This window comes from Bos indicus, chromosome 11, assembly GCF_029378745.1.
Source record: "Bos indicus isolate NIAB-ARS_2022 breed Sahiwal x Tharparkar chromosome 11, NIAB-ARS_B.indTharparkar_mat_pri_1.0, whole genome shotgun sequence".
Taxonomy (NCBI): Eukaryota; Metazoa; Chordata; class Mammalia; order Artiodactyla; family Bovidae; genus Bos; species Bos indicus.
In genome coordinates this window covers 91,918,847-91,936,850 of record NC_091770.1, presented here as the reverse complement: position 1 = coordinate 91,936,850, position 18,004 = coordinate 91,918,847, and the positions used below count along the sequence as shown (strand labels likewise).

General features: G+C 37.1%; 1 protein-coding gene across 1 annotated transcript; it reads left to right on the top strand.

Annotated features, from left to right (window-relative positions):
• Positions 1-3,054: 3,054 nt before the first annotated feature.
• LOC109565612 (N-acetyllactosaminide alpha-1,3-galactosyltransferase-like 1) lies at positions 3,055-17,700 on the top strand. The gene is made up of 6 exons (XM_070798144.1): positions 3,055-3,161; positions 5,098-5,177; positions 6,189-6,224; positions 11,042-11,089; positions 15,514-15,654; positions 16,871-17,700. Exons 2-6 carry the CDS (start codon positions 5,104-5,106, stop codon positions 17,535-17,537), a joined length of 966 nt encoding a protein of 321 aa, XP_070654245.1. The 5' UTR covers positions 3,055-3,161; positions 5,098-5,103; the 3' UTR covers positions 17,538-17,700.
• The last annotated feature ends 304 nt before the right edge of the window (positions 17,701-18,004 follow it).

Below are 18,004 nucleotides of genomic sequence, written 5' to 3'. Positions count from 1 at the left end.
TGAACTCCCTTAAGCCTCAAAGTCCCAGGTAGGAGAATTTGATAAGCACAGCAGGTGGTTTAGATCGCATGTGTCCATTTAAGCTGCAGCTGGCAGGGGGAGGAAAGTTCTGCCTATTTCAGATTCCATTCTGGACAGAAGGATGCTTTTGCTTCTTGAATTTAGGACTCCCTCTAAAAGAAGGATGTCTGGATTTGGGGCAGCCAAGACATTAAAATGTACATTGTATTGTTTGATTTGCATATTTAAGAATTTCATATAAACAGAATCACACAACATATGTCCTTTTTTTCCTGGCTGCTTCCACATTTGAGGTCCATTTATGTTGTTGCATGTGTCAATCCTCTGGTCTTTTCTGAGTACTATTCCATTGTATGGACATACCATGCCATAATTTGTTTACCTATTCACTTGTTGAACATTTGGGTTGTTTCTACCTTTTGGCTACTACCAAGAAAGCTACTATGAACAGTCATGAACTGGTCTGTCTATGGACATAAGCTTCCATTTCTCTTAGGTAAATATCTAGGAGAGGACTTGCTAAATTGAATGTTAAGTGCTTGCTTGAATGATTAAGAAATTGCCAAACTGTTCCAAAGTAGTACCATTTTACATTTCCACCAGCAGCATGTGAGAGCTCCAGTTCTTGCATCCTCACCAACTCTAGGGTGGTCAGTTTTCTTAATTTTAGCCATTCTAATAGGTACGTGGTGGTAAATATGGTGATTTTAATTTGCATTTGCTAAAGACTAATGATGCCTGTGTGCTAGTCACTTCAGTCATGCCTGACTCTTTTGACCTCATGGATGTAGCCCACCAAGCACCTTCTCTGTCCATGGTTCTCCAGGCAAGAATACTGGAGTGGATTGCCATGCCCTCCTTCAGGGAAAGATTAATGATAATAAAGACTAATAGGATTTTCTCATATACTTAATTACCTTCTCTGTGTGTTTTGTTTAACTTTTTGGTGAAATATCTATTCAAATATTTTGCCCATTTTTAACTATATTTGTCCCAATCTCTAGTTTCCTTTTTACTGTCTTAATTGTTTTTTCTCCTTTACATTTTATTGTTTAAATTTTACATGTAGGTCAGTAATCCACTTTGAGTTAATTTTTTTTTTTTTTTGGTATGGTGCAAAGTACTGATCAAAGTTCTTTCTCTCTTTTTTTTTTTTTTTGGCATATGTACACCCAATTGTTTGAGTCATTTGTTTAAAAAAGACTATCTTTTTTTTTTCCCAATGAATTATTTTTTCTTATTTGTCAAAATCAATTGTTCATAGAGGTGTAAATCAATTTCTGGACTCTGGGTTCTGTCCCAATAATCCTTCTGTCTATCTTAAAATCAGACAGTGTTAATTACTGTGCCTTTAAATATAAAATTATACCAAAATAAAAAGGTTATTTAAAAATATAAAAATGCAAAGGCCTAATAGAAAATGAGCAAAACTATGAACAGTTTACAGAGAAGGAATTACGATGGCTCTTAAATATCTAAAAAGATGCTCAAGATCAGCCATAATAAAATAAATGCAGATTAAAACTCCACTGAGATACAGTTCTCACTTTTCAGACTGTCAAATACTAAAAATTTTAGCAGCGCACTATATTGATGAGAGTATAAGGAAATGGGTGCTTTCATAAACTGATGGTACACGTTAAGCTGGAACAATTTCTATAGAAAACAATTCAGTAACATTCATTTGAATTTTAAATGGATTTAACCTTTGACCCCAAAGTTCCATTGCTAGGAATTTATCCTGCAATGTAGTTCAACGTTAGGGCTTCCCTGGTGTCTCAGATGGTAAAGAAGCTGCCTGCAATGCAAGAGACTGGGGTTCGACCCCTGGGTTGGGATGATCCCCTGGAGAAGGGAATGGCTATCCCCTCCAGTATTCTTGCCTGGAGAATTCCATGGACAGAGAGCATGGCAGGCTACAGTCTGTGGGGTTGCAAAGGGTCGGACGCAACTGAGCAACTAACACATATAGTTCAACATGTGCTCATAGAGCATGTTCAAGTTTTTCCACTGTGGCATTTCTCAGAATAGCTAAGACAATAAACAATCAAAATCTCTAGCAGTATAAAACTGGTGGAATAAATCATGATGTAGTCATATAACAATATATAGTTCACTAGAAAAAGAATGAGTCAGATATATGAGATGTACTGGAAAGATCTTCAAAATGTACTGATAAAGGAGGCATTCAAAGTACTGAAGAGTATTTTCAGTATACTGCTGTCTGTGTGAAAAGGGGAACTATATACTTAAAAATGTATATATGCTTTCAGGACACAGAATAGTTACGGAATAAAACCCAAGAAACTGTCACTAGGGATGATGGGAAAAATTGGTGCTGAGGGAGAAGAAAATTTAGTGTACATTATATAACACTTTTTCTGTTAGAATGTGTCTTTTTTCAAAGAAAAACTATTCTAAAGAAGTGTTTCAATAAGAAAAACTGTTCTTAAAAAAGTGTTTCAATAAGAAAAACTATTCTTAAAATAGTGTTTCAATAAGAAAAACTATTTTTAAAGAAAATAAGGATGCATGCTATCTCAACACAGAGTGAATATCTCAGGAAGTGTAAGTCCGTATGGTTATCATTTTCTCCATTGTGCTCTTTTGCACTTGACAAATTTTAAAGCATGGAAATGTGTTTCTTCTATAATCAGAAAAATAACTACTTTTAAAATATTCTAAGAAAGCGTAAGAGGAGATTAGCTTTCCCTGGAATAATGGGCAATGCCTAAAACAAGATGAAGAAAAAGATGTTGCATTTTCTTCTGTCATCCCTAAACACACATGGCACACCATTCAAAATGCATTTCTAGAGGCAAAAGTCATCAAGAAAGGAAGGAAGAACAACAATGGAAACTAAAAGCAAAGGATTTTTAAGTCCTTTCATTTTTCAAGTAAGAAAAATTCTACCATCTGGTAGCCTTGAGTACAACTTCCTACCAAATGTATCATTATGACAGTATCATTATGACTTTTAAAGTTCTCATAATAAAAGGGTGGTGACATCACCATTAGCATAAAAGACTCAAACACCTGAGAAGTATTGCACAATATCTGGTTTTTCTTTTAGAATCCCTGAAATATAATGCTTGGAAAACATCCTAGGACTTTTTCTCTTTATATCACCAAAACTAAAGGTAAGGCTCTTAGGAAGGAAAGATATAAAGGTTTGGATCATCTGGCAAATTCCCAGATAGGGATCATCCCCAAACTTCGGCCTTGAGAATACACTGTACAAAATAAGGCATACATCAATATGCTACTGGCCTTTAGAAATAATGTCAGTGGGGCTTCCCAGGTGGCTCTAGTGATGATAAAAAAAAAATGTCATTGAGGGCAGATTGTCAGAAAATAATCTGGCTAAATGGAATCTTATCACAAGCATTTCTAACTGTCCTGAATTTTTTTTTTTTTTTGACTGTGCTGTGCAGCCTTCAGGATCTTAGTTCCCAGACCAGGGATCAAACCTCTGCCCCCTGCATTGAGAGCACAGCATCTTAACCACTGGACTGCCAGGGAAATCTCTAACGGTCTTGGATTTTAAAGGTGGCCATTTCACATTGCAGAGACACTAAAATTGTGCCCAGCTAAAGCATTCATAATGTGGTATTATTTATACAAAAATTATAAGACAGAAATGTATTGCAAGCCACATTTGTAACTTGAAATGTTGCAAATGTGAAGCTACACAGCAAAAATGTAAGAGAATCATAAAATTCACTTTAATGATATATTTTACTTAATCCACAATATTCAGAATTTCTTTTCAACATGAAGTCGATATAAACATTAATGAGAGATTCCATATTACTTTTTCATACCATGTCTCCCAAGTCCACTGTTGCATTAGCAACATTTCAAGTACTCACTAGTCACTAGGTGCTAGTGGCCACCATGTTGGAAGGCACAGATCTAAAACATCCTGCTCACGGAATTCATGTTCAAAAAGTAAATATCAGAGACCTCCACTTTACTCCAACACATAACCTACAGGCAGGACCTATTTTTGGATGATGAAATCAGTTAATGCTTGTAAACCATAACCCTTAACCTGACCAAACACCTTCAACACAAGCTCAGTAATTGGTTGAAGCCAACTATTCCATTTAAGAGCTTACTGCCTTTAATTTAAATTTTTAATCACTGTTCACAACACTGGTAGCTCAGACAGTGAATAATCTGCCCGCAATGCAGGAGACCTGGGTTAGATCCTGGGTCAGGAAGATTCCCTGGACAAGAGAATGGTTACCTACTCCAGTATTCTTGTCTGAAGAATCCCATGGACAGAGGATCCTGGTGGGCTACAATCTATGGGGTCACAAAGAGTCAGACATGACTGAGCGACTGACACTTTTACTTTCTCACTTTCACCTTCGAAAGAGTGTTTTTAGGTTTCTGGTACTCTAGACTTTGAATAAATTACCAGTCAAAATCTTTGTGAGGAAAACACATGTATATATACGTATCAGCTTTGGAGTGGAATATATCTAATGCATAATGATATCATCCTTAGTACCCCCATTTTATCATCACAGAAGCCTAAGTGAAATAGAATGAGTTTCATTGAATTTCATTTATGCAAATAGGATGGACTTTGATAAAGGACTATGAAAAGAGTGGGCTTCCCTTGTGGCTCAGCTGGTAAAGAATCTGCCCGCAATGCAGGAGACCTGGGTTTGATCCCTGCATTGGGAAGATCTCCTGGAGAAGGGAAAGGCTACCCACTCCACTATTCTGTCCTGGAGAATTCCATGGACTGTATAGTCCATGGGGTCACAAAGAGTCGGACACGACTGAGCAACTTTTACTTATGAAAAGAACATCACAGGACCTTTGCACCTAATCTAAAATGAATCCCGCCTAAAGGGCTCACCTTATGGGTGATTTCTCCAGTACTTCAAACACAATAGGTGGTTTTCCTGACTCAGGTCGGCTTTCTTCCTAATGCTGAGCATTCTGGAATCAGACACTTGGACTGATGGCCAAATTTCCGCAAATTAATATGTTATTAGAAGATGGCAAGAAAGTTGTTTTCTACTCCGCAAAAAACTTTTTCTCCTCTTTCTTTTCTAGGAGACAATGAATGCCAAAAGGAAACTGCTGTTATTGATTGCATTGGCTTTATCCTTGCTGTTGATTATGCATCGTTCTCAGTAAATACAATAGACTGATGAGTTATTATAGTTAATGACTGGCAGAGTTGATCTAAAATGCTGAGTGTTGTTCAAAAACTATTAACAAATATTCCCTAAATTAATCAGGAGTTACTTTCCCTTTGGGGAACAAATAAAATCATAAATACATGAATTCTTTCATTTTTCAACATTCAACAGCTATTTATTGAGTGCCTCCTTTGTGCCAGGCCCTAGTACTCAGGAACAACACAAAGTTACCACTCTTATGAAGCTTTACATTCTAGGTGGAGGAGATGGACAGTAAGCAAAGAAATATTTAACATAATGTCAGGAGCATTGTATTTTATGTCATAACACTATAAGAAAGAAATTATGCAAGATTAGAGGATTGAGAGTGTTAGGGGGCTATTTTAGACACACTTTAAGTTATATCAATAATCCTTCTAACAGAAAAAGACTCAAAGTAACCTCCTACAGAAACACGCTATACTGAGAAATAAATTAGTTAATCTGCTAAAATTCTCACAAAAAATTCAAATCCTTTCCTCCTCCATGGGCTTCTTTTCATGATCCTTTTAAAAGGAGCAATGCAACGCTCCTGGCGCTATTTGACAATCAGCTGAACTGTGACAGCTAATACCTTTTAAAATGAACCCTACTGCTTTGGTTTTGTGTTCTGTGTGTTATTTGCCCTTTAGAGGTATTGTGCCTTAACAGAAAGGACTTGTGGTCACTTGTAAGAGTATTAATATCATCCTTTTGAAGATAATGTGCTTGCTCAAAAAGGAAATAATAGACCATAAGCTCATTGCAGGGCTGGATTTCAGAACTGTAATATCATGTCAGAAGGAGATGCCATGTATTCCAGAATAGGAGCATTGTGCCTGGCATATAGTAGATACTTAGTAATTATCTGGCTAACAAGTGAGTGAATGAAAGGATCTGAATTCTAGATTTTTTTGGTTATTCAATTGCAACGGCAATTTTTCAAATTTAACACTAAAATGCCTTTTTATCTTGTATCCAAAGAATAAAGAAGAACCTAGAGAAGATAGATTACTGCAGGTAAGAATCTTTTTTCTATAAGTACCATACAAACTGCATGGAGGGCAAACTGACTGGAGTCAAGTGGGTTCTAATGGTAGTGGCCGTCAGAAAGACCAGAAAACTAGACTGACCTCTCTGGAGGCAACGCTGACAAATGTGGAGGCATCAGTTCAGAAATATTTTATGCACACACATATATGCATGCAGACGAGTTTGCATGAATATCTTCCAATTTTGCTCACTTGACACACTCATTTGCTTAAACCAGATAAGTTTTTGACATTTTCTATGGTTTAAGTATGTATCTTTGTCCAGGATGATATTTTTCTTTAGATGGACAGCCCTTTTTAGTCAATCATGTTTTCTACCATTAACCATTGTGTAGGACCCAAGAAATTAGTGAAACCAACCTTAAAAACAACTTTTTTTTTTTTTAAAGTTCTCCACTTGTCACTGTATAGTTTTTAATAAAGTTGGACAATTTGTATTTTGAAATAGCATAAATCTTGAGCAGTCCTATAAGGAAATAACTTCAGTTAAAAACATCTAGGAAGTGTCAAAAGATACACTTTAAAATGTTCTTTAATATTTGATTTTGAAATAATTATAGATTCACAGGGGTTGGAAAGATAGTATAAAGAAGTTACACATATCTTTGATCCAATTTCCCCCAGTGTCACATCTTGCACTCAATAACAATTCAATTCAATAACAAAACAGGAAATCAATGTTGGGACAATGTATGTATATAATTATATGACATTTTATCCCACGTGTAGATTCATGTAACCACCACAGAAAATCAAAATACAAAACTATTCCATCACCACAAAGATCTCCTCTGAGCTACCATTTATACTCATAGCCAATTCCTCTCCCCGACTCTCCCTGAATCCTAGGAGCACCAAATTTATATTTTTATTTAAATCTTGCATTTTCAGAGGCATCCTCTGATACTGCTCCAGCTTGAGGTTTCAGGTTCTCAACTCTGCCTCCTTGTTCGTGTAGGAAGAGTCTCAACTCCTTGTTACTAATGAGTGGGGTTGAGAGTTTAGGTTCCTTACATGGTCTCCACTGACACTGACCACAGGAAGATGGCCACGCTGCTAAGCAGTGGTGAAGGTTCTAACCCCCACTACAGCAGTGAGGAGGGGAGGGAGGCCTCATACAGTCTGGCAAGCATGGAAGTTTTAGCTCTTCACTTGGTCTTTGCTGGAGGGATGGATATGGGGCCACAGTTATTCTGTTGTACTGGGCTGGAGTAGAGTGAGTAGTCTCAGAGTTTTCTGTCTTGCTAGGCTGCCCTTTTCCTGGTCCTTTAATTGTAAAGAGCAGGCTTTTCCAAGGTTTTTTTTGTGTTTATACCCATTGACATTTCTGGGTTACTGGCTTCTCTTGAACTCGATCTGGAATACCTATGGCAGAAAACCCAGGGAACTCACTGCCATGGCAATGCTTGAGTTTTGGGGTGCCTGCCTGAACTGCCTTCTTTGCTTTCAGAGTCTTCTTTTGTTTGCTTTATAAACAATGTCCAGGGTTTCTTGCTATTTTTAAGGGTGGTTGTTGTTAGATTGCTAAGTTGTGTCTGACTCTTTGCAGCTCCGTGGACTGCAGCACACCAGGTTTCCCTGCCTTCCATTGTCTGCCAGAGTTTGCTTAAATTCAAGTCCATTGATTTGGTGATGCTATCTCATCATCTCATCCTCTGCCACCCCCTTCTCCTTTTGACTTCAACCTTTCCCAGCATTAGGGTCTTTACCAATGAGTTGGCTCTTTGCATCAGGTGACCTAAGTATTGGAGATTCAGCTTCAGCAATAGTCCTTTAATGAATATTCAGGGTTGATTTCCTTTAGGATTGATTGGTTTGATCTCCTTTCTGTCCAAGGGACTCTCAAGAGTCTTCTCCAGAACCACAATTCAAAACCATCAGTTCTTCAGTGCTCAGCCTTCTTTATGGTCCAACTCTCTCATCCGTATATGACTATCAGAAAAACCATAGCTTTTGGACCTCATCTCACATGCTAGCAAAGTAAAGCTCAAAATTCTCCAAGCCAGGCTTTAGCAGTACATGAACCGTGAACTTCCAGATGTTCAAACTGGATTTAGGAAAGGCAGAGGAACCAGAGATCAAATTGCCAACATATGCTGGATGATCCAAAGAGCAAGAGAGGTCCAGAAAAAACATCTACTTCTGTTTTATTGACTACACCAAAGTCTTTGAGTGTGTGGATCACAACAAACAGTGGAACATTCTTAAAGAGATGGGAATACCAGACCACCTTACCTGCCTCCTGAGAAATCTGTATGCAGGTCAAGAAGCAACAGTTAGAAGTGGACATGGAAAAACACTGGTTCCAAATTGGGAAAGGAGTACATCAAGGCTGTATATTGTCACCCTGCTTATTTAACTTACATGCAGAGTACATCATGTGAAATGCCTGGCTGGATGGAGCACAAGCTGGAATCAAGATTGCCAGGAGAAATATCAATAATCTCAGATATGCAGATGACACTTATGGCAAAAAGTAAAGAAGAACTAAAGAGTCTGTTGATGAAAGTGAAAGAGGAGAGTGAAAAAGTTGGCTTAAAACTCAAAATTCAGAAAACCAAGATCATGTTATCCAGACCCATCACTTCATGGCAAATAGATGGGGAAACAATGGAAACAGTGACAGACTTTATTTTGGGGGGGTCCAAAATCACTGAAAATGGTAACTGCAGCCATGAAATTAAAAGAAACTTGCTTCTTGGAAGAAAAGCTATGACCAACCTAGACAGCATATTAAAAAGCAGAGACATTACTTTACCAACAAAGATCTGTCTAGTCAAAGCTATGGTTTTTCCAGTAGTCATGTATGGGTGTGAGAGTTGGACCATAAAGAAAGCTGAGTACGGAAGAATTGATGCTTTTGAACTGTGGTTATGGAGAAGACTCTTGAGAGTCCCTTGGACTGCAAGGAGATCCAACGCAGTCCATCCTAAAGGAAATAAGTTCTGAATATTCATTGAGTGGACTAATGCTGAAGCTGAAACTCCAATACTTTGGCCACCTGATGTGAAGAACTAACTCATTTGAAAAGACCCTGATGTTGGAAAAGATTGAAGGCAGGAGGAGAAGGGGACGACAGAAGATGAGATGGTTGGATGGCATCACCGACTCGATGGACATGAGTTTGAATAAGCTCTGGGAGTTGGTGATGGACAGGGAGGCCTGGCGTGCTGCAGTCCATGGGTTGGAAAGAGTAGGACATGACTGAGCGACTGAACTGTACTGAACTGATACGGACCTTTGTTGACAAAGTGATGTCTCTGGTCTTTAATATGCTGTCTATGTTTGTTATAGCTTTTCTTCCAAGGAGCATGTGTCTTTTAGTTTTACAGCTATAGTCAATGTCTGCAGTGATTTTGAAGCCCAAGAAAAGAAAATCTGTCACTGCTTCCACTTTTTCCCCTTCTATTTGCTATGAAGTGATGGGACTGGATGCCATGATCTTGGTTTTTTTAATGCTGAGTTTTAAGCCAGCTTTGTCACACTCCACTTTCATCTTATATCCAGAGGCTGTTTAGTTCCTCTTCACTTTCTGCCATTAGAATGGTATCATCTGCACATCTGAGGTTGTCGATATTTCTCCTGGCCATCTTCATTCCAGCTTGTGATTCATCCAGCCCCACATTTTGCATCATACATTTGGCATGCGTGTTTGCTAAGTCACTTCAGTCAAGTCCAACTCTTTGCAACCTTGTGGACTGTAGCCTGCCAGGCTCCTCTGTCCATGGGATTCTCCAGGCAAGAATACTTTCTCTATGATCCAACGAATGTTTGCAATTTGATCTCTTTGCCTTTTCTAAACTCAGCTTGTACGTCTGGAAGTTTTCAGTTGGCATTGTCTTTTGGGATTGGAATAATTGACCTTTTCCAGACCTGTGGCCACTGCTGAGTTTTCCAAATTTGCTGAAATATAGAGGGTAGCAATTTACCAGCATCATCTTTAGGATTTGAAATAGCTCAGCGGAGTTCCATCACCGCCACTAGCTTTGTTCATAGTAATGCTTCCTAAAGCTCACTTGACTTCACACTCCAGGATGTCTGGCTCTAGGTGAGTGACCACATCATCATCATTATCTAGGTGATTAAGATCTTTCTTGTATACTTAGGGGTAGAAATAGGGAAAATTAGGACTATTCCATTTTTATGGAAGCACAGGAAACTAAAAGTTATTCTTATTTTACAAAAATTCCCAGTTTATGAAAGAGAAGTCCCCTCATAACCTTGTTAATTATGTAATTAACTTAAAAGTATAATAAAACCTTAGTGTATCCTATCTTTAAGTGGAAGTCAAATATGAACATCCAGACCCCTACTCCAACTCCTTTATTTTAAAACATGAGAGTATTTATCACATAATAAGGTAGTAATGTTTGATAAATTAAATCTGCATTTTCTATGAATATGCATTATTTTCTGGCTCTGTTAATTTTTAAAATATATCCCCTCCCCCCAACCAATACTGTTCCTTGCCTTTCTGCCCTTGGTCATAACCTCTTCACCCTACACCACTTTCCTAGAGTAACCCTTATTATTTCAGACTCAATTTACATATTTCTTCTACAATTGGTTTTCTCTTAACCCCAAATTTAGGCTGGATGCCCTATTTATATGCTCTCATGGAGATCTGTTTTCCCCATTAGTACTTATCTTTCTTACCATCTTTCCTGCTCCTCTATCAGCTTCCTGAGGACAGGAGGTGATCTAAATGCTCATAGTTATAGAACCAGCAACATGAATTTGTTGAGTGAGCAGATTACTCTTACATGATTTTCATTTTGTACCTAGGGATCAAGAAAAAGAAGAACCTCAGCTCTCAGACTGGTTTAATCCTAAGTAAGAACCAAAAATTTTACTCAAAAATAATAACAATAATATAAAATTATAATAATGCATTAATAATGTAATAACATTATATTAAAATAACATAATAATAGTATAAATATAATTCTATTTGAATGCGGAGTTTTTTTTTTTTTTCATCATCAAATTGTAGCTAAACTGGGAGGTTTCCAGGACTTGGATTTTTCACTTTTAAAAGTTTTTATATACAATCCTAGGACCTATTTATCAAGAATTAGGCAATTAAGGGTCATAATGAGAAAGCTATTGTCTGGTTTAACGTTCCTGGTTTTATTAGGGGAAAAAAATCTCTTTAGTAACAGCTTGAAAAATGTCATTAATAACTCCTCTTGATTTTGGCATTAACATTCAGGGGGAAATCTTTATAATGGCTGTATACAATAATTTAATTATTAACCATTTCCTGTTGGTTTTATATTGTTTGCAACTTGGGGGCTATTGTAAGTAATATTTCAATGAATAACCTTGTACATATATTTTTGTTAACTGCTGTGTGAATTTATCTATAAGATAAATTACCATCATGGAGTCATTAGTTTAAGAGGATATAAACATTTAAAATATTGCTTTAGGTTGCTAAATTGCCCTTTAATAGTTATACTATTTATTTTCTAATCTATAGAGGATAAATGTTAATGGAGTGGAAAACATTTTGTAACTTGCAAAGCTTAATTGAAATATCTCCATTCCATTTGTATTTCTGTAATCCTTACTGAATTTGAGCATTCTCTATGTATATTATTTGTTTATATTTCATCTCTTTTTTGTATTTATATTTTTAATGGATTGCAGTTGCAGAGAATTAGATTAATAATAATCCTTGCTTCATGACTCACTCTCATCATTATTCACGCAAAATTCACTTTATTTGTGTGTTTTTTTTTTGCTTATTTTTAATGAAGCAAAAATTACAAGTTCTATAACTTCAACAGGGCTTTCCTGTGATGGTTCAGTGGTAAAGAATCCATCTGCCAATGCAGGAGACACGGGTTCAGTCTTCCTGGGTTGGGAAGATACCCTGGAGAAGGAAATGGCAACCCACTCCAGTATTCTTACTTGGGGAAATCCCACGGACAGAGGAGCCTGGAGGGCTACAGTCCATGGGGTCACAAAAGTTTGGAAACGTCTCAGCAACTAAACAGCAACAATAATAACTTCAGTATCTAGCTTGTGTCCTTTTTAATACCCCCACTCTATCTCCTTGCCCTACCCCTTGAAATAACCACAATCCTGAATCCTGGTTCATCATCCTCTTGCATTCTTTTTTTAAGTGTAAATTTTAATCTTCCAAGTGTATTCTGGGAAGTCAATTTTAAAATTTTAGTTGTTTATGATTTTATACCCAGGATACCATGATGTATATAATCTTCAAGGACTTATTTTTTTCCCTTAAAATTAGATTGCTAAAATTCATCACCAATTTGCATATCACTGTCATTCATTTTGATGGCTGCATAATAATTGACTGTGGAAATATACCACAATTTGTTCATATACTGCTTGGTCAAAGGGCACTTGAACTGTTTTGAGGTTTTTGCTGTTATGAACATAAAGAACTAATACTCTTTTAAGATACCTTTCCGAGGAGTTCAAAGAGTTTAAAATAGAAAAAAATTTATGGATAAAATAGCTGCCCAACATCTTCAACATTTGTCTCCCTCACTCCACCCCTGGCCTCCTTGATGTTGCACAGATACACCAAGTAGGTTCTCACCTCAGGGCCTTTGCATGTTCTGTTTTCCTCTGTGTAGTTAAATGGCTCATTCTCTCACTTCCATCAGGATTCCACTCAATGTTGTTTTATCAGTGATGCCTTCTCCAACTACTCATTTAAAATGGCACCTCCCATTCCCTTTTCCCTTCACTCTGCTTTATTTTTCTCCATTGCACTCATCAACTTCTGACATAATACTTATTGGCAGGTTTATTCATTTAGTATCTGCCTCTCCCAATAGAATGTACCTAGAAAAAAAAATCCTATACATAGTAGACACTCAGTATTTGTAGAATAATACATGAAACATCTTGACTGATTGAAATGATAGCACTTTCATAACACAACAAACCATTACATAATATTTGTAATAATATTGGTAGTAATGGTAATAATGGTAGAAGGCATTCTTTAATTAGAGGGTTTGTGATTTATTATTAAGCATCATATACTGGCTTGCAGTCTAAAATGAAATGACCAGAAATTCCTTGGAGGTCCAGTGGTTAAGATTTGGTTCTTTCACTGCCATAGACCCAGGTTCAATCCCTGGTCAGGAAGCTAAGATCCCACAAGCTGTGCCATGTGGCCAAAATGATAGTAATAATAATAATAAATAAAACTTAAAAAAACCCAGCTGGATAACATCTAATAAAAATGAACACACATAAACAGGAATCCTACTTATAGGACTAGCTGATAAAAATAACAGCAATGATACATAAGATACAAGATTAAGAAAGTTTACTGTATCATTTTTCATAGTGAGAAAAATTCCAGAAATAAAATGAATACCTATCCATAAGGAAATGGCTATATTCCACATTGTGGAATATTATGCAGCCATTAAAAATGAATAAGAACCTGTGCAGAAAAACCTGGAAGGATTTTCACAAGGTTGTATTGAGTAAGAAAATCAAAGTGCAGATAAATGTGCAGTTTCATTATTGTAAAACAAGATTTTAAAAGTCTGGATACACATGTGTAATTATGTATATGTGTATATTATTCACATACTATTATTCACAACTCAGAGTTGGCACTTATTGCTGGGAAATATTCATGTCATTGAGTCCATACATAAACTCCACTGGAATCCAAGTATCTGGGGCCTCACTCTATACAGACACTAAGCCAGCCACAAGGGAGGCAGACAAGGCATGTGGCTAACATTTGGAGGCAGGTCATCTTGTCCACCTTTCAGAGGATGTCCTCTGGCCAGATTTGCCTCTCAGGGGAAGAGTTTAGTACCGATAGTCTAAATCTGATTTAATGACCACAATAAATCTAATGACTCTTCTTCCTCTTCTGTTTTATCAAACAATTTCTAAACACATGTTTTTGATTGCTTTCTGCTTTCAGAGATGCTTTTTTCTTTCATTCGGGCAGCAAATCTTTGATCTAATGAGGAAAGAGAGAATCTTCAAACCCTTTCATTGTCTCAAACAGACACTGATTCACATCTGTAGCCTAATTTCTAAGTATTATCACTTAGAAATTGTGACAAGGCTACATCTGGCCAGTTTTAAGATAGAGTCTGAGACTTATAAGCCAAATAGAAGTGACTGACTATTAATTTTAAGAACAGGGAGGGTTCAAATGTATACAAAATAGACAAATGTATAAGCTAAAACAGTAATAGGGGCAGTTTTGAAGAATTTGTTATTATATTATAACTAATATACCATTAAGGGTCTACATATCCTAACCATAATGGGTCTATTTCTGATTAAAACCTGTGATCACTAATAGCAAAATAGCTTCTCACTTTGTATTCAGTTCCTTCCAAAATGAAAGGTCTTAATTGACTTTAATAGTTTAACACCCTGCCTCCAGCCAAAATATTTATTATGAATACTGTGGCTTCTGCTGTCATTTTGTTATTATTACAAGCAAGTCCAATATCATTCTTCCTTTATGAACTAATCACATTTTCTTCCAGGTGGCAGTGATGGGGGCCTAGCATTAAGGAGAAATGAAAAGAGAATCCTTTGATCTTCTAGGAAAAGAGGAGGAAGAAAAAGGAAAGGACAAGTTGGGGGTTGGGGGGCAATATAAGGAGATAGTGGTGCTGTCTGCTTTAGGAACAATCAGAGAAATGTTCAGACACTGGGCTACTTTAGTTTAAGTTGTAGTCAGAGCTCTGGTGGCTCAGCTGGTAAAGAATACACCTGCAATGCGGGAGACCTGGGTTTGATCCCTGGTATGGGAAGATCCCCTGGAGAAGAATACCCACTCCAGTATTCTGGCCTGGAGAATTCCATGGACTGTATAGTACATGGGGTCACAAAGAGTTGGACATGACTGAGTGACTTTCACTTTCACAGAGCTCGAAGGAAAAAGTCCCTGGGCTTAAAAATCAGTATGGTGTAAGGACTGAAGTAAAGATTTGGAAGCCTGGGGCTGATCTTGAAGCCTGACTCTGCCATTTATTAGCTGTGTGATACTGAGTAATTTACCCAAGAAATCTGTGACTTAAATTCCCTCATATGAAAAATAGGGATGATAATGGAACTTATAGGGCATTGCAAGGATTAAATGAATAATGGAAAAAGCAAAGCACTTTATCACCATTCCAGGAACATAGTAGGCACTTGATAATCATTAGTTATTATCACTTGGACAACAACCTTTCCTCTCATAATAAAGTGGTACCTGATTGATTTGTTTCTTGTCTGTTCAACAGAAAACGTCCTGATGTAATAACAACAACCAACTGGCTTGCTCCAGTCATATGGGAAGGAACTTACAATAGACCGGTCCTGGAAAAATACTACAAAAGGCTGAACATCACCATAGGCTTGGCTATAATATGTGTTCCTGGAAAGTAGGCACTACTAATTAATAGTCACTTTTTTTTTTTTAATTTTGGGAAGAAATGTGGATAAACAAGCACCCATAGACTTTCTACATTTAGAGAGCTATTTATGAATAGCTCTAACCATTATTTCTGGCTGACAGTGTAATTATTTTTAGTGGTTATTTTCTTCAGCCATATCTGAATCCTTAATACTATGTGGGAATCTTTTCATTTATATCCAGTTAGTTTTCACAACAAACTCGATGGTTCTTCTCAGGCCCACAAGATCACTACATTCTCTTTCACTAACCAATACATTTAAGTTTTAGACCCAACTGCTCTACCCTTACCTATTGATGGTTCTTAAGCAACAACGATGGGCTTTGCAGATGGTGCTTGTGGTAAAGAACCCATTTTGCTATTGGCAAATACAGGAGACATAAAAGACGTGGGTTTGATCCCTGGGTTGGAAAGATCCCCTGGAACAGGGCGTGGCAACCTGTTGCCTAAACTCGGCCTCTGTTCACCTGTGCCAAATAGAAACAAGGAGACAGAATTTTGAGTGAAGAAGAAAAGAGTAGCTTTTATTGCTTTGCCAGCAAAGGGGGCCCCAGTGGGCTCATGCCCTGAAGGCCATGTGCCCCACCTTGGAGGGGGTAGTAAGGAGTTTTATAGTGTTCAAGGAGCAAAGCGTGATCAGCTTGTGGACAAGTCTTGAATTGGTTGGCCATCAAGGTGAAGTTTCAAGCATCATCAACCTGCCTCAACCAGTCTAGGGTATATGTTCTTGTGGTCAGCAGTTTTCATCTGGAGGGGGTTCTGCTTCCTATAAAAACAACTTAGGAATGTGTGTCATGCCTTTATATCTTTCAGGAAACTGAGGATTTGGTGATTGTTATGTAGCAGAATTATAGTCTAAATTGTTACCAGTTCCTTAGCCCAACAGCTATTCTTTGCTTCCACATCTTCACATTTCCCAGTCATTAACTCTTGAGTCAGCAGTTTACTTCAAAAGACAAGGATGCAGGGATTTGCACATGGTTTCAAACCCACTCCAGTATTCTTGCCTAGAGACTCCCCTTGGACAGAAAAGTCTGCTGGTGGGCTACAGTCCATAGGGTCACAAAGAGTTGCACATGACTGAAGCAATGTTAGCACGTTTAAATGACAGGTAATTTCCTGATGATTTCCAGCAAAATAAGTCTTTTTTGTTATGTGTTTGTTTGTTCTTCATGTTTCACAGGTTTTCAAATCAGAGCTTGACTGAGTTCATCCAATCTGCAAATAAGCACTTCATGTTTGGCTACAATGTTATCTTTTACATCTTGCTGGATGGCTTCTCCACCATGCCTTCCATAGTGTTAGGTCCCCTTCGAACATTTAAACTATTTTTATTGGTCAAAAGTGGTATAGAGAAAGATTTTTATTTCACATACATGACGAACTTATTTAACTACATCATATCACACATCCAGTATGAAGTCAACTTTCTCTTCGTTATGAATGCAGACCAGATCTTCAAGGACGATTTTGGAGTGGAAACCCTGGGAAAATCTGTAGCTCAACTTAGTGCATGGTGGTATTTTAAAGATGGTGACACTTTCCCTTATGAGAGAAGAAGTAAATCAGCAGCTTTCATCCCTTTTGAAGAGGGAGATTTCTACTACCATAGTGCAATTTTTGGTGGCACAGTTGAGGAGGTTTTAAACCTCATTGAAGAATATCAGAAAGGAGTTATTCAAGACATTGAAAATCAACTTAGCAGCATATATGAACATCACCTAAACAAATATCTTTTTATCAAGAAACCGACTAAGTTATTATCACCAGAATACAATTGGGATCCAAGTTTTAGAACCCCTCCGCAAATTAAATGTGTCAAGATAGCATGGCAGTCAAAAAATATTTGATGGTTGCATTAGTGGGTTTGTGGATTAACAACTTCATTACAATAATTCCTCAAATATGAGACTCATTAAAATTTTCAGTTTTAGGAAATTAGAAAAATGTGCAATCTTCCAAAATAAACTGTTTTTCTCCTTCCAACTTTGAACCACCTAAATATAACTTATGCTGGATTACAAATAAATGAATATTAACTAATGTTAATGCATAGTGATGATGTTATATATGATTTAGTTATAGATATATATTATAAATAATGTAGAAATATTTTGGAGGCATAAAACAAATGTTTTATGAAGAAACACATCCAGATTCTAGTTCAAAAAATAATAATAGAAGGATAGATAAATAAGTGGATAGATACACACATAAATACCTATGGGATATCTTTTTAAATTGATTATTTTTATTTTTGAACGCATTAGGTCTTCTTTGGTGGCTCAGATGGTAAAGAGTCTGCCTGCAGTGCGGG

What these genes read in the sequence shown, in the direction of transcription:
- LOC109565612 (XM_070798144.1), top strand. Translation starts at nt 5,104, where the DNA reads ATGAATGCCAAAAGGAAACTGCTGTTATTGATTGCATTGGCTTTATCC. An exon ending in GAGAAGATAGATTACTGCAG is followed by an intron (nt 6,225 to 11,041) that starts GTAAGAATCTTT and finishes TTTTGTACCTAG; the next exon opens with GGATCAAGAAAAAGAAGAAC. An exon ending in TCAGACTGGTTTAATCCTAA is followed by an intron (nt 11,090 to 15,513) that starts GTAAGAACCAAA and finishes TCTGTTCAACAG; the next exon opens with AAAACGTCCTGATGTAATAA.